Genomic DNA, 22160 nt, shown 5'->3' on the forward strand with positions numbered 1-22160 from the left:
TTATGGTTTAAAACCTATAAGCTAATTTTCTAGTTAAATAGGCGTTCTGAATACTACATAATACAGTCACACATTATGTTGGAAGAGTATTTAAGTACATTCACAACAACAACAACAACAACAAAAGCTATAGATGAAAAGATATACTAATTTATTTTTGTCATTTGTTTCATTTCTTCCATGACAACACCCCAACAGAGTGATAATCTAACCTTGTTTTCAATTCAGAAATATGAACCAAATACTTATAGAATCTTGAACCAGTCCACTTGTTCATCAGGCAAGCCTCACCACCTATTTCAAGTTCAATATTTGTGTACAGCAATATATTCCCATTCAACGGAATGAAATACTTCTGAATTTCACAACAGCAGGGCAGGGCATGCATTCATGTGCCGGGATTCACTCAGCACATGAAGAAGTATGTTGTACTGAAGGTATTGTCAAGTCTGAATGCCTCTTCAGCCTGTAACTATGTCCAAATCATAGCTGTCAGATTACAGTCCTTTGCATCATTTGTTACGAATGAAGTATGTGGGACTTAAGTTTGAAGTTGGTTTGAAAAGAATTCTGATTTAAATCACTGCTTTGAATGGCTGCTTGACCACATGGTCTTCCTTCCAACTATTGCACAAGTCTCTGAATACTATTTTTCTAACCTGGGATGTGAGGAAGGACACAACTGCATTGTCTTATTGTATGTTCTACTAAGCTAATCTAGCTTATCCATCCAAGCATGGCAGTTTATGGCCAACTGTCTGTGCTGTGAGGTACTACTGGTATCAAGATTCATGCAGTAAAAGCCTGTTACTTCTAACAGGTGCTGCTCCCTGCTCTGTGCCCTCACATTCTACAAAAAAAAACAACCACCAAAAAACCAACAAACAAAACAAACCTGGAAAGCTGTCATTAAAGAAAATAAAAAGCATGTTTAAGTCCTGCAGGCAGCGCTCCTTTCCCTCTCCTTCCTTCTCTTGTATATACACTGTATATGGTATTAGATTGTGTAGTATTTTGGAATATCAAGCAGCAGCAAAATGAGACTTTTTTGTATATTAGGGTAGATTCTGATTGATATAGCAGAAGAGAGTAGAAGTAGAAAGGATTGCTAGCTTCTGAGGTGTCAAAAAGTACTGAAGAAGCCTGGAAATAGCTAGGGCCTCAGTTCTATCTTAAATAGAAAGAATTACTGCAAGCAGAACTAACAACTTCATTTAAAATTACAGAGCTAAAATACCAGAATCAGCTGTTGTGATGTGGATATTGGTTTGACCTGGGTATAAAAGATTTCTGAAGTGAACCACAGATGTTTGATGTTTGACTGTCAGAAAAACACGAGAGTGAAAGAATTATTTGGATAATTTAATCTTCTGCCTCAGCGTATGTATTTTAAACAAAGGTCCTGTCATTATACAAACATCTGTGAAGTTGGTAGAACTCAGTGTCCCAAATATTTACATAGACTTAAAATCACAAACGTGTTTAATCAACTGTTTCAAATTTCAGCAAATTTCAAGTCCTTGGAGAAATCTGATTATCCGTAAGTAGATTTTGTAGCGCATGAGAATAGAAGGCTCTTGCTGTACATCCACAGAATATTTGTTCACTAGGAATGTTCATAAAGCCACCCTACTTCGTAAAGGAGCCAACTGCTTAAGCTCCACGGTGTTTAGAAAAGAAAACTGCTTTCTGTACAGATCTGTAATACACTGGATGCAATACAGCTTCTAGTGGGATTTATACATTTCTTTAACACAGTGGATGTAATCCTTACACAAGTTATGGAGAATTCAAAGGATGCATGGTAGGTATCTTCAGAAACATTAGACAGATGTGTGAACTGAGGCTGTCACAACATATAGAAAGCCAGGTTCATTATTACTGCAAACAGAGCTATCTAGTCACTATTAGGAATAAAGGCCCCAAACTAGCAGGGCTGAGAGAAAGAAACATAAGTTTTAAGTCAAGGTCTCTGTCAATTCCTTTTCCTGTCACAGCTATTTAGGGAAATTCCCAGAAACTTCAATGGAAACGTTATGAAGTACAGAGCTGGCGATGCTCCCACTTTGAACAGGAGTTTGAAGTAGATGATCTTCAGATATCCTTTCCAACCAACATTTCTTTCTATCTACATTTCTGCTCACCAAGGACTTGGCACGACAAGTCTATGTGAGATGCTAAGAATAGGTAATAGTTTAAAAAAACAAAAGAAGTTGTTTAGGATTGGCTAGTCCATGGGATGTCAATCCCATGTGTAGGTGAATGATTGGACTAGATGATGTTGGAGGTCTTTTCCAACCTCGGTGATTCTATGATTCTAAAGATGTTTTGGTATTCTTTTGTCAGTTTGAAAGGGGATTCATCTTAATCTTTAGCTATCACTACTTCTAACTAGTATTTTTGCAAGGGCTCATGTACAAAAAACAAACCTGACTCCACAAAATACATGCAGATAGAAGATATTGGTCAGTTTTAGTTTTAGCTAGAAGCTGAAGCTTGTAGTATTTAGATAAGATAGATAAGCGATTGGTTGAAAGGCCGCAGACAGAGGGTGGTGGTCAATGGCTCTATGTCCAGGTGGAGGCCGGTAACAAGTGGTGTCCCCCAAGGGTCTGTCTTGGGACCGGTGCTCTTTAACATCTTTATTAATGACATCGATGAGGGAATTGAGTGCACCCTCAGCAAGTTTGCTGACGACACCAAGCTGAGTGGTGTGGTTGATACGGTGGAAGGAAGGGATGCCATTCAGAGGGACCTCGACAGGCTGGAGGGCTGGGCTCGGGTGAACCTGATGAGGTTCAACACGGCAAAGTGCAAGGTTTTGCATTTCGGCCGGAAGAACCCCAGGCACCTGTACAGGCTGGGAGGAGCGGTCCTTGAGAGCAGCTCGGCAGAGAAGGACCTGGGGGTCCTGATGGACGAGAGACTGAACATGAGCCAGCAGTGCGCTCTGGCAGCTCGAAAGGCAAATGGGATCCTGGGCTCCATCAGGAGAGGGGTGGCCAGCAGGGACAGGGAGGTGATTGTCCCTCTCTACTCGGCTCTTGTGAGGCCCCATCTGGAGTACTGTGTCCAGGTGTGGAGCCCTCAGTACAAGAAAGACATTGAGATTTTGGAAAGGGTCCAGAGGAGGGCGACTAAGATGATCAGGGGGCTGGAGCAGCTCCCCTATGAGGACAGGCTGAGGGAGTTGGGCTTGTTCAGCCTGGAGAAGAGAAGGCTGCGGGGTGACCTCATTGCAGCCTATCAATACCTGAAGGGAACCTACACCCAGGAGGGGAGTAAACTCTTCAAAAGGGCTGACAACAGCAGGACTAGGGGAAATGGATCCAAGTTGAAGGAGGGAAGATTTAGGTTGGATGTTAGGGGGAAGTTCTTTACTAGGAGAGTGGTTAGGCCCTGGAACGGGCTGCCCAGGGAGGTTGTGGATGCCCCGTCCTTGGACATGTTTAAGGCCAGGTTGGACGGGGTCCTGGGCAACCTGATCTGAATGTGTATGTTTGGTGGCCCTGCTAGGCAGGGGGGTTGGAACTACATGATCCTTGGGGTCCCTTCCAACCAGGGTGATTCTGTGATTCTGTGATTCTGTGATTCTGTATTTTACCCTTTGATACTTTTAGCTTTTGCTTATACTACAGAGTCAGTACTCTGGCTTGTATAGTGAATACCTGCTAGAAAAAACAATGCTATGTGTCTCTCCTGCATGTTGATGTGACTCACATACCTTGCTATGTTAAACATTCCCAGTTTTGTATTTCTCAGGGTTTTTTTTTTATGTGACTTTCATGATTTGTGCACAATCACTTGGAGAGTTTGAGAGAAGCTTTCAATATTATCCCATAATTCTTGTATGCAAGCTATTTACCCTTTTCCCTTCCTCTTTAATTTTTCCAAGATACACTCACTAGATGCAGACAGATATTAAGCTCTTTCACTTGTTTGTTTTAAGGGATGGACTTAGAACCTGAACATCAACACCAGAATTGCCAGTTAGGCAACTGCTTGGGATCTTTAAGTAGAGTTACAAAGAATTTGATGCTTGACAAATGCACTTACCTCTGGTATGGCTATGACTGGTCCTGGTGGTCCTGGTGGTCCAGGTGGACCCACAATATTGTTCCCATCCTGTCCTGGTTCACCCTATTTCAACAACATTACACGTGAAAATCCCATTTAGTAAATGCTACACTTCACATAGGTTTCTCAGAAAGAATTAAACCATCCAATCTCACCTGAGGTCCTGGGTCACCCTTCTCCCCTTTTGGACCCTTTGCATGATAAAAAAGAACACAACAGGTGTAAATGATTTTAAACAGAAAATGTTGAAACTTCATTCTAACTTCAGACAATGCAGAAGAATGAAACACAGTTACATCACAATCCCCAGCTTTCTGAAAGCACAAATGGGACTCAGATCCTCTGTGGGTCTGATGTTTAGAATTGTCTGACAATGTTCACAAAAAACAAATGAAAACACACCATGTGATTAGTTGGGCATTGATTCAACAAGCCTTTATTTCACTGCAATGATATCAGATGTGCCTGGCTGCTTCTTCCTTTTTCATCATTGACCACCTTAGTTATGTTCCAGATTGCCTGATGAACTGAGCAGGGAAACACGAATGAACTGAAGAATCATTTTTCATCAATAATTATTTCTAAGCTTAATTAGCCTCTCAAGATTCACTCTGCTGGGGATACAGACAGTTCATTTGACATGAATGAGAGGAAGGTGGCAGTGAATGAGCTTCCAGCTGAAGAATTCTATAATCCCTGGGGCTATTAAGCAGGAAAAATGCACTTAAATTACCTATGAGCATGTTGGCTTCCACATAATTAAAAGCAGAGCTAAATTCTGAATAATTAAAAGCATAAGGATCATCAAAGAAAGGGAAGTGGCCTCTGGAGAGCTCTGTATCTCTTCTGATTGGTGAGGGGGACATTGGCTCCTATGTTTGGTGTCTAAGATAAATGCTCCACATTAAATGGGACAAATTCAGACCCAGCTCTCCACACGCAGCTAGCAAGTATTGTGAAGGCTCCAACTGTCAGGTACAGGTTTGAAAGGAAGTATGTGTAGGGTGATCATAGGATATGATATTCCAACTCACCACACCTCCAGGATGTCCAGCGATGCCAGGTTTTCCTTCTGTACTTGGCCTTCTCTGATACACACAAGAAAATACTGTTAACCAAGATAAACAGTTTTCAGTCTCATACAAGAATGCATGCATGGGTGAACTAATAGGATATGTGGGGGTTTCCATAAAGTCAGAATCAGTTGCTCTTATTAGTCAACAGACCTTCACTGATCCTGCTGTTTCCCTGTCTCCAGAAAAGATTTTTCCAATGCAGCTTCAATAATTCTTCATCATTGCTCCTACCTCTGCTTAGCAAAAGGGTGAGTTGTTACTTTCCCATAGGGTTTATTTTGTGCATTACTTCCATTTGCAGTTAAGTGACTCTCAGTCCTGAGGTGGAGGTGGGAGAGGCATTGAGTGTAAATGGGAGGGGGTGGTAGGGATGTTGGGGTAAAATTTTGGTAATTTCTTCTCTAGTTCAATGGAAGACTGCAATTTAGTGCTAAGAATCCAATCAATTACTCTACACTCTATGGGAAAAACAGAAAGTATTACACTGTAATAATAATGCAGTTTCCTAGAGAAAAATAGATAAAAGAAGGCTGAAAATTCTTAAAGGAATAGATAAATAGAAAATTACCTTATTTTTTAAAGTCTATTTTTCTCTATGTTACATGAAAGAACAAAAGAAATTGCACAGAACAGCCTAGTGATTCATCCAAGTGCCAAACTAGTACTGTATTTTTCAGTAGTGGTTTGTTTCTTCGCTTCATTTTATTGCTTTTTGTTTGTTTGTTTTAATGCTGTTTTTGTTCTGACATATTACTCTGCTTCAAAAAATACTTTTGGGTTTTCACTGTAGACATTACCATGAAAATGATAATACTTTTCTAATAGAAGAAATATTGAATATCAAATGAAGACAACTGTAAGAGATTCATTCAGTGTATAGCTAAGTTGGTAGAGCCCCTTGCCATAAGATCTTATAAGTTACAAAAGTCTATGTAAATGTCAGGGAAGGTATCAAATTAATCTAGAAGAGATCTATGAAGAATTTCAGCAACCATTTCTAGCTGAAGAAGTCCTGAGTCACAAATTGTTGGAGCCTGAAAGATTACTCAGGACAACTGCAATGTAACACATGCCTTTTTCTAAGGTCAAACAGTATCCAAGCATCTGCTCAAACTGCATCTACTTTTGACTGTTACTGGAAGCAGGATACTGGGATGGATGGATGTGGATAAAACCACTGAGAATTATCTAGTACTCTGCAGGAATCTCTGTAAGAATAACAGAGCATCCAAAGAAAAATAGCCTTCTGTGTTGCAACTCATGTGTGACAGAAGAAATTAAAAGTTCATCAGATTCCAAATTCTCACTCTTCTTGGGCCTCACTGCACAACCTTCCGAAAAGATTTAATGTGTCCACAACATTTTATTTCTATTTTTGTCTGTGAAAAAAAAAAAACATATTGCAGTTTATTAAGATAATGTTTTGCTTTTAAGATGTTTTCATTTTATATGGCATTGCAGGATAAAAGTTGTTTGTGACTGTAAAAGGGATTTAGGAACCTAAGAAACTAATGGGTGTTATAGGTACTTGCATGAGTTTTAAAAATGGTACCTGCAGCTTCAGGCTCTTCAGTTCTTATAGAAAATGGTAAATATATGCGTATGACAAAAGTATTTGGGCAGAGGAAATAAGCTTGAACAAACAGCATTCTTCAACAGAATTCTGTCCTTTCAGGCATGCTGGTACAGGGAGATCAAATTTCTGTTATTACAGATGCTGAGTAATTTCATCAGTTGATTTGACTGAGTAAATTTAGTTTGGAAGAAAAGACCTAGGATAGCATGATGTTTTACTGTAAATAAATTACACACAGACATCCTCATTTCCAACTTGATATTTTAAGATTGTAGACCTTTTTTTTCTCCCTATTGCTAAAATAGAAGAGGACTAAGACTGGGTGGATCTTTTTTTATCTTTTTCTTCCCCTGAGGATTGAAGAGAGATTGACTGTTTTTAAATAACACTGGAACCATTCCATTTGCAATATATGCATGTGATAGAAATATATCTATCACAGTAGCAATAATAATTACTCAAACAGTGACTACAGAACAAAGCAATTGTATTAATAAAAAATTAAGAAAATAACTTATGGCTTCAAGCAGATTAAAAAGAAAAGCATAAAACGACTGTCCTGTGCATCAGTGCATCACCTTAATTGATTACAAATACAAATATCCCTGTGAAATGACAGTGCTAAAAATACATACAGCAGATTAAATTTATGTCAAGTAGAGTCCTGTACATTATTTTATTTCATTTTAATAAATAAGCAGCTGCTGGTAGAAGATTGTAGTAATAATTTTGTAAACATTCAGAAACAGAAGGGTAGATTCATAATTATTTTTATCTTGTTTCATATGGCGGCTCTTGATTACAGTGATGTCTTAAATGCAAGAGAAGCCACTGTTTAATCCTATCCTATCCTATCCTATCCTATCCTATCCTATCCTATCCTATCCTATCCTATCCTATCCTATCCTATCCTATCCTACCCTACCCTACCCTACCCTACCCTACCCTACCCTACCCTACCCTGCCTTATTCCATTCCATTCCATTCCATTCCATTCCATTCCATTCCATTCCATTATCTTTCATTTCTAGCTAGAGGTGGACTCCAGGAAGGATTGAAACTCCAGGAAGGATTGAAAAGATGGGGATGGTGATGGGGAAGACTGAAGAAGGCATTTGGCATTGTGCTCACAGACTCACATCCTGATGGAGGATTTCAGCCACCCAGATCTTTGTGGAGAGAGCAACATGGCAGACAGTAGCAATCAAGGAGACTCCTGGAGTGCAACTTCCTGGTCCAGATACTGGAGAGACCAACCAGAGGTGAAGCATTACTGCATCTGGTGCTCACGAATGCAAAGGAGATCATTCATTAAAGATATTAAGATGGATGGCAGTCTGGGCTTTAGTGACCACACCCTGGTTGAGTTTGTGATCTTGAGGAATGTGGGCCTGCCAGAGAACAGTCAGGATGTTGAAATTTAGGAGAGCAAATTTTGGGCTGTTGAAGGCATTACTGGAAAAGATCCCCTGGGATCCCCTCCTGAGGGATGTAAGAATGGATCAGAGCTGGCAGCTCTTTAAGTACACCTGTCTGAGAGCACAAGAGTTCTCCATTCCAGCATATAAAAAATTAAGTTGAGGAGGCAGGAAACCAGCTGGGCTGAGCAAAGTCCAGCTGGTCAAACTGCGGAATAAGAAGGATAAGTATAAGCAAGGGGAGCATGGATAAGTAGCCTGGGAAGTATATCAGGGTGCTCTTCAGACCTGCAGAGATGGGATCAGGAAAATCAAGGCGCAGATGGAACAGAGCTTGACAAGGGACATGAAAAAATAATAAGGGATTCTTTAGCTGCTGTCATCAGAGAAGAGACAGGGAAAAGAGAGTGCACCCCCTTTGATAAATGAGAAGGAAGAACTAGCTACAACAGACATGGAGAAGGCTGAGGTACTCAGCAAGTTCGCTGCCTTCACTGGCAGTCAGGATTCCTAAGTCTCTCAAGTCTCTGAACCTCTACCCAGGGGTTGAGAGAGCAAAATTCTTCCTGCTGTAAGAACAGAGCAAATCCAAGACTGCTTTGTGAGTTTCAATGTGTACAAGTCTACGGGGCCAGACAACATGCATTCCAAGATCCTGAAGGAACTGGCTGATGTGGCTGCCAGACCACCCTGCATCATATTTGAAAAGTCATGGTTGTCAGGTGAGAGTGCCAGTGACTTGAAAAAGGGAATAATTACTCCCATTTTTAAGAAAGGGAAAAGGAAGACCTGGGAAATGACAGAGTGGTGACTCACCTTTGAGTCTGGGAAGATCATGAAGCAGATCCTCCTGGAAGAAATGTTAAGGTACATGCAAGGTGATCTACAACAGCTAGCCTGACTTCTCAAAGGGCAGATCATGCTTAACCAATCTGGTGGCCATCTATGATGGAGCAATGGCATCAGTGAACAAAGGAAGAGCAACTGATGTCATGTACTTGGGTTTCTGCAAGGCCTTTGGTATGGTCTCACATCACATCCTTATCTCTAAATTAGAGAGATAAGGATTTGAAGGGTGAAATATTTGGTGTATAAAGAATTGGTTGTATGGTCACAGCCAGAGAGTTATGGTCAATGGCTCTGTGTCCAGGTGTAAGCTGGTCTTGAATGATGTCTCCTTGGTGTCTGTACTGGGACCAGTACTCTTTGACATCTTTATTGCCTAGACAGTAGGACTGAGTGCACTCTCAGCAAATTTGCATATGACACCAAGCTGAGTGCTGCAACTGACACAATAGAAGGAAGGGATGCCAAACAGAAGGATCTGGACAGGCTTGAGAAGTGGGTCCATGTGAATTGAAGGAGATTCAACAAGCCAGTGTGCAAAGTGTTGCACTTGAGTAGGGGCATCCCCAGGCATTGCAGACTGGAAAAGAATCTCACTAAGAGCAGCCTTCTGTCAGTTCCCTCTGTACTCTCAGGTGGATTCCATTCAACCCCATGGGCTTACAACAGACCAAGTGATGTAGCAGTTCACTGTTTCCTCCTGAATTGTGGAGGTTTGTTCTGCTCTCCATCCCTGGCTTTCTGATCAGAGGTCTGAGCACCCAGAGGATGACTGGCTTGACTATTAAAGACAGAAGTAAAGAAAGCATTGAGAACCTCAGCTCTTTCCTCATCTTCAATAAAAACATTCCCTGCCACATCCAATAAAGATGGGAGATTCTCCTCAAGATGTTAGAATAGTTCTTTAAACAAACAATAGCATTCATATCTGTTCTTGGAGAACTTGAAGTATCTCTAGAATAAAAAGAGAGATACAAAAAGGAACAGTGCAGATACCAGCAGAAAAAAAAAAACACATTTATCTGTGGGTTAACTAGAATCTTTTAACCACCTCCAAATTACCACTGTAATTCTATAGATGCCCAGTAATTTTGACCACTGCTTTTTTCCTGTGAAACTGTCCTCAGTTTATATGAAGCCTTCTAATGTGTCCTATGAAATAAGTAATAGTAAAGCAAAGCAAAACAAAACAAAACGTGGGGAAGATTTCCAGAGCAGAACAGCTAGATTAAAAAAGAGAAAAGGGTAAAACAAATGTAATTGTTGATGCAGACAATCTCTTAGATTTGCTTCGTGAAAATGTTCTCCCTTTGCCTTCCTGCAAAGTACTGCAATCACCTTCTGCTCTAAAAAGATAATTTAAATAAACAGCTCTCTAATAACATGTAAAACTCAGCTTGAGTTGACCAGATCTCATATTTTAAAGTGATGGAGATATCATTATCAGAAGTAGAATGTAGCATTTGAGATATCTCTCTATGAATAGATTATTTTTCTTTTGAGTATAACATATTATGAAGTCACAAATGTAAAAAATGTGTCTCTGTATTTCCATCTTACAGAAGAAACTAAATTCATGGCCTCAAATACGACAGCATAGGAAAAGCAGTAATTTAAATGGGACATGCAGCTTGATGTTAATGAATACTGGCCATTCTGTATGTATATTTAAATCTTCAAATTATTTATGTGTGAAAGATAGTACCAAAGTTTTTCCTTGTAATACAGTAGTAGCTTTGAGATCCCGATATTAGTAATGATAATTATGTACAGCACACGATGTTAATGGCTAATTACTGAACAATTTAATGAAAACTGCCTAAGTAAGAATCGCATAAAACAGTTCAGTTGGATGGGATCTGCAAACATCTTTAAGTCCAACTGCCTTATCTCTTCAGGGCTAACTGAAAAATAAACATGTTGTTGAGGGAATTGTCCAAACGCCACTTGAATGCTGACGGGCAGGGGGCATCAGCCTCCTCCCTAGGGAGCCTGTTTCAGTGTTTGATCATTCTCACAGTCGAGAAACAGTTCCTAATGCCTGGTCTGCACCTCCCTTCGTGCAGCTTTGTGTCGTTCCCATGTATCCTATCATTGGGTAGCAGGAAGAAGAGACTGGCACCTCCCTCTCTGCTTTCCCTGTTGCAGAGAGCAAAGAGACTGCCTATCTGTCTCCTCCAGACTGGACATCCCAAGTGTCCTCAACCTCATAGAATATGCTTTCCAGCCTGGAAGGCATGTTTACTGACTTTGTTGCCCTCCTCTGGATGCTTTCAAGTACCTTACCATCCTTTTTGTATTGCTGAGGTCACAATATTCGAGGTGAAGTTGCACAAGTTCTAAATATAGTGCAGTAATCAACTCTTTTGGCTGGCTGGCTATGCTGTATTTAACACATGTCAAAATAGAATTTGCTCCATTTTGCTGCATTCAAATCATCGATAAGAATGTTGAGCAGAACTGACCCTAGAACTGACCAGTGCTAGTGATTATCTGCCCGCTATATGAATCTCAATTTACTACAACCATCTGTGCTCTGCTGTTGAACCAGTAAATCACCAAGCATAGTGTGAAAGTGTTTACCTCACAATTGGACAAAATGTCCAGAAGAATACTGGGAGGAATGATCTCAAAGGCCTTACTAAAATCCAGAAAGATTATCTCTGCCACCTACCCTTCAGACACCAAGTGGCTGACCTTCTGACAGAAAGAGGTCAAATTACCAATGCAGGAATAATTGATGAACTGCAGGATTCATTAATGAACCCCTATTGAGTATGCCTGATAATATCTTTGTTCTTTACGTGCTTTTCAGTATCTCCCAGGACAATCTTCTCTATAACTTTTTCAAGGACTGAGGTTAGACACATTTTTGTAGCTTCCTGGATCTTTTGTTATGTCCTTCTTGTAGATGGATATAACTTTGACTGTCTTCCAGTCATTAAATAAATCCATTCCTTGCATGATCAATTACATTGCCCAAGAGCCCATAGTAAAAGGAATTGCAGGTTTCCCATAGGAATGTGTCAGTCTGTAACAAATGATTCTGTCTCTAACAAATGACTCATCAATTTCTTCTTGGACAGTTGTAAATATAGAGATGATTACATTTTCCCTTCTTAAGAGAGTACATCCACAGCTGTAACAAAGTGACAGTAAAATACCTCAAATCCTAAACTATAGCTTACACCTGTGGGTCCAGGAGGTCCAGGGGGCCCAGGGGGTCCAGGAGGTCCAGGGGGCCCAGGTTTCCCAGGAGAACCATCAACACCAGCTTCTCCTTTAGGGCCTATTGATCCAGTGACCCCACTGTCACCCTAAAATAGAAGGTCAGTCTACTGTTAGTTATACTGAACATGCACAAGCCGAGGCAAGTAAGCACTTGGGTTTCAAAATCATAACCTATTACATTTCTTAGCCCTTTCCTTTGGTAAATTGTAAGTAACATGTTGTATTGGAGTGATACAGTTTTCCCATAAAGTCACTGTCCTTTTTTTTTTTCTTACCTTTGCACCAACAGAACCAGGAAGACCTCTATCACCCTGTAAAAGAAAAGCAATTCTTATTATTTAAAGTAAGAATATTAATCATGAAAAAAAAACAATTGTGAGTGTGATTGCTTAATTTAAATACCCACAAAAATCTGTTGTGTTTAACTTGATGTCAAAATGTGCATTCCATGAAATATTAGACCCCTTAATTAAAAAGAAAACAACCCATATTTCAGAAGTTATAGTAACAGGTGAATAGTTCTGGTCTGGTATGCATACAGATGGCAATTTCATATTTCAGTTTTGCTGGAGATTGTGTTGGTCTAGAGAATCAAACACTATGGATCACATCTTCATGATTCTCCACCTACATGAGGAAAATCCTCATGGACAGTAACCAGAAGCCGAAACTGATGCCACGGAGGTTGTCTGGGACACCAAATAAAGGATTACCAGTATGATTACCAGATGATTACCAGCATGGTTTTAGGTGCTTCTGCAGTAATTAAGTTATTTGATTTGCTTTTATATACTTCCCTTAAATATCATTTTCTAATGTATAGAAAGGACAGAAACGCAGCGTGCAAATATTTATGTGGCATTGAAGCGAATGGGCTTAATTGTTATATTGGCAATCTCTTGTCCTTACACATTCAACAAAACTGCATGAATGAGATCTGAAAAAAAATGGGTAATCATCAGCATCAAAATGATAGCAATGACTCCTTCCAAAATTAATGACAAAAAAAACCCCAAATATATTAAATATCAGTCCAGGGAACAAACTGGCTTTACTTTCCAATCTTTGGTACCTTCAGCAGCTTCTCCCACTAGTCTGCTTTATATTAACTGTGAAAAATGTTTATAATTAGATATAGCAATATAGATTAAGCCAAGGCTTTAAAAAAAAATAAAATAGTAGAAATGGAGAAATCCTATTATTCCAAGGTGCTGGGGATTGTATGGAGCAGGAGCAAATATACAGTACTTCACTTCTAATTACATTTTATCAATATATGTAGAAAACATAATCAGGAAACAGGTATAGCAAGGGGAAATTTTTTGAAAATTATTATTGTTTGTGGGAATTCAAGAGAGGCTATTCAGAACTGACGCTGTGGAGCAAGATAAACAGCATGAGAAAGCAAGGCTGACAACCAAGGACATCTCTAGAAGAAGAAAAAAGCAAAAGGAAAGGCTCAAGCAGCTGGATGTGCGCCTACATGCACAGTTAAGTGTCAGTGGAAGACTTTGTTGGCGTGTAAAGGCAGATGGGAAAGTTGTAAGGGTGGATGGGAAAGTTAAAAAAAGGAAACTTGTGAGTGTACATAAGTGATGTGAGAACCTGTAATAAATGATTTGGATCATTCACATCTGAGTCCGTGCCTGATTGCCACGATTTTTCTTCCAATTAATACAATTTCCACATCAAGATTTTTTCCAATAAACAGAAATTCAAGTCCGTTGTTCTTTCAGTAGACTTCTTTCTGCTTACACTACTGATTATAGTAGGAACATTCTAATAGTTACTATTTAAACATGCATTCTTTATTTTCTGGATGGCTACTAGATCCCATCTGTGCTGCAGTTCTACTAACCTCAACCTTTTGAAATCACGGTTTAGAACCTTCATTCTTCACATGTCACGTTAAAAAAAACCTTATTATTTAATAAATTAAAAAATTGTGTCAATGTTCTGGTTGTTTAGGAGTTGCTTTTTCATCTCCTTGTGGTATGTGAACTTTCAATGTGCTCTTGTGAATGTACTTTCAACTCTTGTGCATAAACCCTGGTATATAAGGTCACTGAAAAATGAAATTTTCCTGCAGTTATTTAAATCTGGGAGACACAATCACAGAAAGAGGGTTGTACAGGGCCTCTGTAGGCCTTCCAATCCACTTGAAGCAGAAACATCACCATCTCTACATCAGGTCAGCTATGGCTCTTTCCAGACTGGGCATGAAAACCACTGAGAATGGGGCTTAGATATCCTTTCTGGGTAACATGCCACAGTTCTGCTCCCCAGGTAGTAAATAGGATCGTCCTAAAGGCCTCTTAAGACGCAGTTTGTGGCCATTATAATTTGCTGCATCATCTGCACAATGAGGAACTTTTTGGCTTTATCAGCTTTGCTGTGGGCCCTTCAGACATTTGCAGACAGCTGTTAGGTCACACCTTTGTCTGCTTTTAGCCAGATGTAACAGCCAGATGTAACTCCTCCCCTTGTGCTGGCTGTAGTACTTATTTAATCCTGCATGAAGCCATTCAGCACGTCAGCAGAAAACTAAGTAGTCCCCTGCTACCATTTGTAGTATCTCACCAAATGCTGCATGAAGGCTTGAGTTGCCACCAGTGTGGGGCAGGGATATTGTGGCTGAGAGTGACAGCACTGCAGCAGCCATCAGTTAAGACAGGTATGAACTACTACAGAAGTACACACAACTTGCTGTTAGTGGTCAGCAGGCCTGCTCTTGTGCAGCTTGGGCTAAAGCACATGGAACAGACTACAGAATCCAAACTTAAGTAATTCCAATGCCCATATACACATACAACTAGGAGCTGGAGTTCTTCCTACAGACTTGCCAGTTTTTTATTGGTGAATCCCAATCATACTGCATTTAGAGCATTTCACGCTGCAGAAAATGAGATTGCAACCACCTGGATTTCTCAAAATGCCTTTTATGATATGTTGTAATAATCTGGATTTTGAAAGAAAATGAAACCAGCCAACACTGTGTTGCAAGGATAATAATTTATGGCTTTTTTAGCTTAAAGATATCACATTGAAGTAGGAGCAACACAAATGTTTACCTTACCTTTTCTCCCTTCTGTCCTGGTGGGCCAACCACTCCATCAAGTCCAGGAAGACCTTGCGGACCCTGTAGATGATAGCAGATCTATAGCAGGTGTGATTTGATAGTCTTTTTCTTAGGAAGGTATTTTGGACCAACTCACGAAACAGCAGTATAAAATACTAAAGGTGATGGTCCTTCACATGGCACCAGGAAGCAGCTCACAAGTGCTAGCACTTGTATTTCTTGTCTTCTGACAGTCTGGTTTTGTATCAAAGCATTATTTAAATGTATACTAGTAGTAAATTATATCAAACATTCACATAATAAAACAAAAAGTAATTAAATATTATATAATATAAATATGATGTTTGCATGTAAAATAGCCAATTTATGCAAACTGGAACAGGTTGCCCAAAGAGACTGTGGATGCCCCATCCCTGGAGGCATTCAAGGCCAGGCTGGATGTGGCTCTGGGCAGCCTGGTCTGATGGTTGGTGACCTTGCACACATCAGGGGGTTGGAACTAGATGATCATTGTGGTTCTTTTCAACCCAGGTCATCTGTGATTCTATGATTATGATTCTACAATCCTGCTTTAGGGCAGGAACAACATCAAGGCTTGTCTGTGAATTGTTACTCACTTCAGGGCTCAGTTCAACAGCGGATCCGTCTTCCCCTGATGACTCAGGATGCCCTACATGTGAATCAGGGGCTGGTTTTCCTGGAAGGCCATGCGATCCTGGGCTGCCCTAATTAAATTGGTAGCACTGTTAGAATGCCCTGACAAATATGTTCAGTTCTCTTTTGGCCAAATTCATTTATTTATATATACACAAAAATGGGAGAATTTCATACAGACTGTTCATGTTCATAAAACTCTTGGCTTTGGTCCCTATCCCTCTTCCACTTCTAGTTTCACAGATGTACTTACTCATGATCATACTATCTTTCTCCATTCTTGCTCTCTGAATTGTGCCTCTTTGTAATAAGTTATATTTTGAAATTAAAAAATGAGAAATTCTGTGCCTGCTTTCTGTAATTCCAAAAACATCTTAGAGATATTCCACTGATTAATCTGAAATGAATTCAGGGGGTCACTGAACAAAGGAAAATGGTTAGGTATTTACCACTGATATCCAACTTCTTCTATGCTATTACTAGAGCACTCAGGACCTTACTCATGGCTAAGACCTGACTGTGCTTGGCTCTTTTTTAATCCAGAACCCTGCTTTTGTGACTACTGTCTCTCAAAATATATCAGTTCTCAGTGAATGAGAAATACAACAGTGCAGCGCTTCAGTCTCTAAAACAAGGCTTACTTGAGGTTGTTAACACAGTATGGTGAAAGTGACAGATTTAGCTATGTTAAAGAAGTACTCATCATCCTACTTGTCCCATTCTGTGTGTGGAGCCTGTTGATCCTGCACAACCAGCTCTCAACTACTGCATTTTACAACACTACCTACTGAAATAAAGCTAGATACTATAGCTGCAAAATGAAGTGGTTTAGTTGATTCCTAAGTTATGGAAGCTCCTTCTGAAGCTGAGGTAGCCATCTCCAGAAGATGCTTTGACTACCCTAATTAAACCAGTGGTGAAGTATAAGTTAATGGCCCAGGATTCAAGTTTTACCCAGTATGAATGCTCCTTTTTAACTGTTGCTGAGCCAGAACATTTCTCTTTCCTAGCCAAACTTCATGCAACAACACTATTCTTCTTCACAAAGACAAAAATATAGGAAAGTGCAAACGGCAGTAAAAATCAAATAACAGTGGAAGGTGTTGTGTAAAATATTTCATGCAAGCAAGCACACATTTTATAGCAGGCACTCTGAATTAAAATAAATAAATGATATAATTCCTATCTCCTTTTTACTGCCTTCTCAGTGCCAGATTAAAAGCATTTTCTCCTTTAAGGAGTTTTCTTGAAATTACTTCTTTGTTGTCTTCCTTTCTCACATTTCTTCCCCACTTACATACACTTATGTCTTTGAGATCTTTACATGAAATCCCCAGTGTTTCCTACAAAGCATTTCTGAACGCTAGGTATTAAATATATATTTATATTTCTTTGGGAAATTGTAATATTGTCAATTAGAAAAGAAAATGGATCATCTACAATCTGGATGGGTAAAATGAAGCTCTTTGTTAAGCTCATGTGAAATAAGCTTCACAATATACTTACTCTTAAAATCTCAGTCTCTCTATCAGCATATCCAGAACCCAGTTCTTCAGGTTTCAGTCTAATCTGAAATTAAGTCAATCCAGTTTTAAAATACTGCTTCCAAAGATGAAAAAATATCACTTGTCAGTTGCAGCCAATACAGTTCTAGTCAATATAACTGTAGCAGAAGGTCACTGATGAAAGAACTTATAATTCAACAAAAATATTTCAGTTGTGTCTGGTGATTTCATACTATTGTATTTCATGAATACCCATCTCTGTATTTACCTAATCATGCTTTATGAGTTGTGACACAGTCCTTCAGGACGCACATAGAATGTAACTATTTAAACTGATTGAAGACAAAAGGATATCTCAGACAAATTTTGACTTCAGAAGGACACCTGTCACTATTAAGAATATAATAAAAATCATATCCAAAACATAGCAACTGTTTCCTACAATACCCTAGTTTGAAAGCCAAATACTAGATTCTCACAATTGCAATCCAAAGAAACTTTTTACAATGGGAAATTCATATACCAAAGCATTTTCCAAAACATTTCATTTGAAAATATTGTTTAGTTTTAGTATTACAGTTTGACTGTAGTCATCCAAGTGGAATTTTCTTTTCTAACCTTGGTGAATCTATGATATTTCTTGCCACAATTACATTTTACTGTGCATCTCACATTTTACTGTGCATGGTATGTCACTCCAGAATAAATGAGTAAGTACAAAGTTTGGTTACATTGTGGTACTTAGTAAGTAGATTTCCTCATTTTATCACTACAACCTGTAATGCTTTTTCCACTTCAATCACGTAATGATTATTTATCCATGCATTTACCTTTATCTACTGTCAATACTATGAATGTCTCTCTTCATTTTATTTCATAACTGCTACCATCTCTTGTTCTCTTTCTTATACAATCTCTGCCATTTTTGCTGAGGTTAATTTGAAGTATCTCTACTTAAGGGATTCGTGGCTTTTACAACCATTTATGCTCAACTTCTGTCAAAAAATCTTTAATAATGTATCTTTTCATTCTCATCTATGCATGTGTCTTTTTCTGTAGAACTCACTAAGATAGATTTGGCCTTCGTGTTTTAAAATCTTTTGGAAAAGTGATGTGTCTCCGCATCACTCAAACTGAGGACAATAAACAAAGGGCAGACCAAACAAATCATACTTGCAAAACATTGTGTTTGCTTAATATGCATGTTGTTTCTCATCAAACAATTGGCACTCATTTAATTTCAATTTTTTTTTTTTAAAGTTTTGTATATAACTGCAAGTGTCTGATCCCACTTGTTTTTTTACCTGATACATCTGATGGACTGAATGAGGAGAAAAAATACATTGTTGTCTTCCCCCCATCTCACTTCTCTTGCATTTGACATTCATCAATTCAATTCTGTGGAGTTCTTCAATGCACATTTTGGACATCTGCCCTGCATGATGGTCCTGGTTTCAGGACAGGTGTATATTTAAAAGAAAAGTAAATCAAATGTAGGTCTGCTTGTATCACAGGGCATCCCTCATCTTTGGGAGTGGAAAACTCAGCCTTTGTGCTACTCTACAAATGCATGTATGTATGTATGTAGTACATATTCCTGCCCACCTGTCCTGACAGTGCAGGGACACAAGATATGGTCTTCCCACCTTGCAGCAGGATTTAAAACAACCTGGTTGGCATAAAGCTTTCTTAAAAGACAGAAGTCAGAGAAATACAATTCACAGTATTAGCTTTTAATGGTCTATGCTTCAACCCCAGTTATGCCAATTTCTAACCTGGACTTACATCTCTTTCCTTTTTCTTTCCTCAGAAAGAGAAAATACTCTTTCTGAGTATTTTAATTATCTTTTCTGCATTTACAGAGCAGCAAGATCTGAATTTCAGCTGCATCTTGGTCTTTTTCCCTCTACATTTGAGAATTCACTGGATAAATGCACTCATCCATTCTTTTGCTCCCTGTAGTTTTCCCAAATGGTTGCTATAGTGGGAGCACATTTTCTTAATTTAGGTCTGTTTTCGCTGTCTGGCAGCATGTCCATTTCCATTCACTTTGATATATCCACAAAGCTCCTGTCAGTATTTTGTGCTTGTTTTTCTGGAATTTTTACTACTCTATATGTACTACAATGATGAAAAAAAATCCAGTTTTCACATTTGGGTCACAATCATGTCTAGTAATTCAAACTGTGTCAATTCTTTACAAGCACCTCATGACTGTATCTCTGCACAAGAATCGAAGTGAAAAAGTGACAGTCAAGGACAGAGAGATCCCTACTTCTAGTGAGACGCAGAACTCCATTCATTCCCAGCAGTGGCCTCTGTGAGGAGTCTAGAAGCTGTCCCATATCAGCTCCTGTTCCAGATGGCTCCAAAATGGACCTACTGCTGCCAGAGCTGAGCCTTGAGCAGTGCCTCTGTGAGAGCATGTTTGAGAAGAGGAAAAAGTGCTATGCAACAGCAGCTGGGAGAGAGGAGTGAGATGACGTGAGAGAAACAGCCCTGCAGCCACCAAGGTCAGTGCAGAAGGAAGGCAGGATGTGCTCCAGGTACAGAGCAGAAGTTGTTTGTTTGTTTGTTTGTTTTTGCATCCATATTTGTGCTTGGATACAACCAAGAACTAGGGATACATTATTTTCAGTTATGGCAAATGCATCTAGAATTAACTGGGGATCTTTTATATTAGTTCTTTCCTACTGAGGTAATACATCAGATAACAGGTGCTGGTTGATGCCCAGTGCTGATAGGGAAGACTGCAGGGCTGTTGCATCGTGTATCAGTCACTTGTTGCATCTGACACCTCATCTTTGTTCTTCATCCTACATCTCCCAGGAACTGGGGGAGTTGGCTGGTACTATCGCAGTCCCTTTCATTTCCTGAATATATTTCATTACTGCACATAACCACAGATGAAAGGGTTAAGGTCAGAATCAGAATTTGGTCCCATACTCCCACTATACGCCATATGGGCATGGGACCATGGCCGCCCAGTGAGTGTGATAGGGTCAACATAAGCAATTGCAAATATTAATCCAAAGAAGACAGCTGCCCAAAACAGTGACATTGATGATGCCACAGGGATCCCAGAGAAAGGAGCAAGGTGAGAAGGGTTTGGCATCGTGTTTTTCTAAAAGGTTGAGGAGCAGATTCCCACCCTTATTCTTTTTTTTCATTAATGATCATGCCTCAAAATGTAAGGTGATCTCTCTGGGAGGAAAAACATATTCTCAACAACTCAACAATTTGTACCTTACACCCCCAAGGGGTACACATGTATTCTAAAGCCTCCAAAGTGAAGTCATCTCCTCCAGGGAGAAACAGGTATTATCAACAAATCAAAAATTTGCTCCTTGCATCCCCTGAAGGGTACTTACATATTCTAAAAAAACAATCCTCTTCCCTCAGGCTCTGTCTCAAGGAGTGCACTCAAATACTCAAAGAACAACACTCTCACCTCAGACTATATCCTGTCCTGTGAGGTCAATTTAAATGTCTTGATCCAGTCATTGGAAGAGATGGTTCAACATACATATATGCTGAGGTTAAGGCAGGGGAGGCCAAATGCTGTCCAGTGATTTGTTACAAATTCTAAGCAGCTAGGGAATGCGGGGAAAATGGGGAAGTTACTGATAGTAAAGAGAGAAATCCTAGCAAATGGCTTACAGAGTGAGGATAGTCATCACCAGTGAGTCAATAATTAAACAACATAATTAAATAGAAGGTGTTAATTTTGGAGCAAACCTCATTTATTTGCTACCATAATATTGGTCAGTAATCCATCATAGTTGTACCCGTTGCTATCATATTGATAAATTTTGAACTTATAACCCATCTTTGTCTCCTCAGTTCAGTAATGTACAGGTACACACAATTTCTAGATTATTTTTCTATCAAGAAGGACCCTACTAGGTATTTCTACTTGGACATTTACAAAAAAAAAAAAAAGAGCCTGATCTGGATTTTTGGAAGGCATCTCTGATAGCTGAAAGCTATCCAGTTATCTCCTCCTCTTGAGCACTTGTAAAAAATGTACTGGCAGCCTATAAAGAAGCTAGGTATAGAAGTAAACAGCATCTATTCATGTAATTAATCTAACACAGAGATGTAATACAAGGAACACCAAGACGTAGATCAAGTTGACTCAACTTTGATCCTTTATAAAGTGTTCTAGTTGTACAGTCTCAATAGTTCATTAATCAAAGCATCTTTTACTTGTAAATATCAGGATACCTGCCAGTTACATTTCAAGAATTTTTCAGCTCCAGGTTCAGTTGTCAGGAGGCAGCCCACACTGCTTTCATAAAGGAATAAATAGGAGCTGCAGACATTCAGGAGTGCAGTCCACTCTGTCATTGCCTTTTCAAGATGCAAAACATAGGATTTACATCTTGGCTGGTCATTCAATTAAAAATGAGTTTATAACTACATTTTCACATTAGACTGAGGACAACTAAGGAAAACTAGTGGCATGCAATACAGGCATGGATCATTCTGGAGTTTAGTCCTCTTTCCTTTTGGTTTTCTGCATGGATTCAACTGCTAATAAGACACTGACATAACAAAGTGCTTCTTTGCATTTGGTCCTTCACACAGAAGTACTTGAAGAGCACCCACAGTGTCCTTCTAAATCTATTTATATGCCACATTTCTTAAAAAAAAAAACAGGACTTTCAGCTGTAAGGTAATCACTGTGGGGTAGAA

General features: G+C 39.3%; 1 protein-coding gene across 2 annotated transcripts in view; it reads right to left on the reverse strand.

The window, feature by feature from the left end:
* The window catches only part of COL15A1 (collagen type XV alpha 1 chain), a 111020-nt gene that overhangs the window by 42771 nt on the left and 46089 nt on the right, over positions 1-22160 (reverse strand). Inside the window, exons 8-15 of one of the 2 annotated variants that reach the window (XM_048940710.1) lie at positions 17464-17526; positions 15921-16028; positions 15301-15363; positions 12500-12535; positions 12182-12310; positions 5112-5165; positions 4233-4268; positions 4057-4140 (exon numbers count right to left, since the gene is read on the reverse strand). In XM_048940710.1, coding sequence (XP_048796667.1) covers positions 4057-4140; positions 4233-4268; positions 5112-5165; positions 12182-12310; positions 12500-12535; positions 15301-15363; positions 15921-16028; positions 17464-17526 — 573 coding nt within the window. The remainder of the gene's footprint in view (positions 1-4056; positions 4141-4232; positions 4269-5111; positions 5166-12181; positions 12311-12499; positions 12536-15300; positions 15364-15920; positions 16029-17463; positions 17527-22160) is intronic. The other variant, XM_048940711.1, reaches the window with a different exon arrangement.

This window comes from Lagopus muta, chromosome 3, assembly GCF_023343835.1.
Source record: "Lagopus muta isolate bLagMut1 chromosome 3, bLagMut1 primary, whole genome shotgun sequence".
NCBI classification, from domain to species: domain Eukaryota; kingdom Metazoa; phylum Chordata; class Aves; order Galliformes; family Phasianidae; genus Lagopus; species Lagopus muta.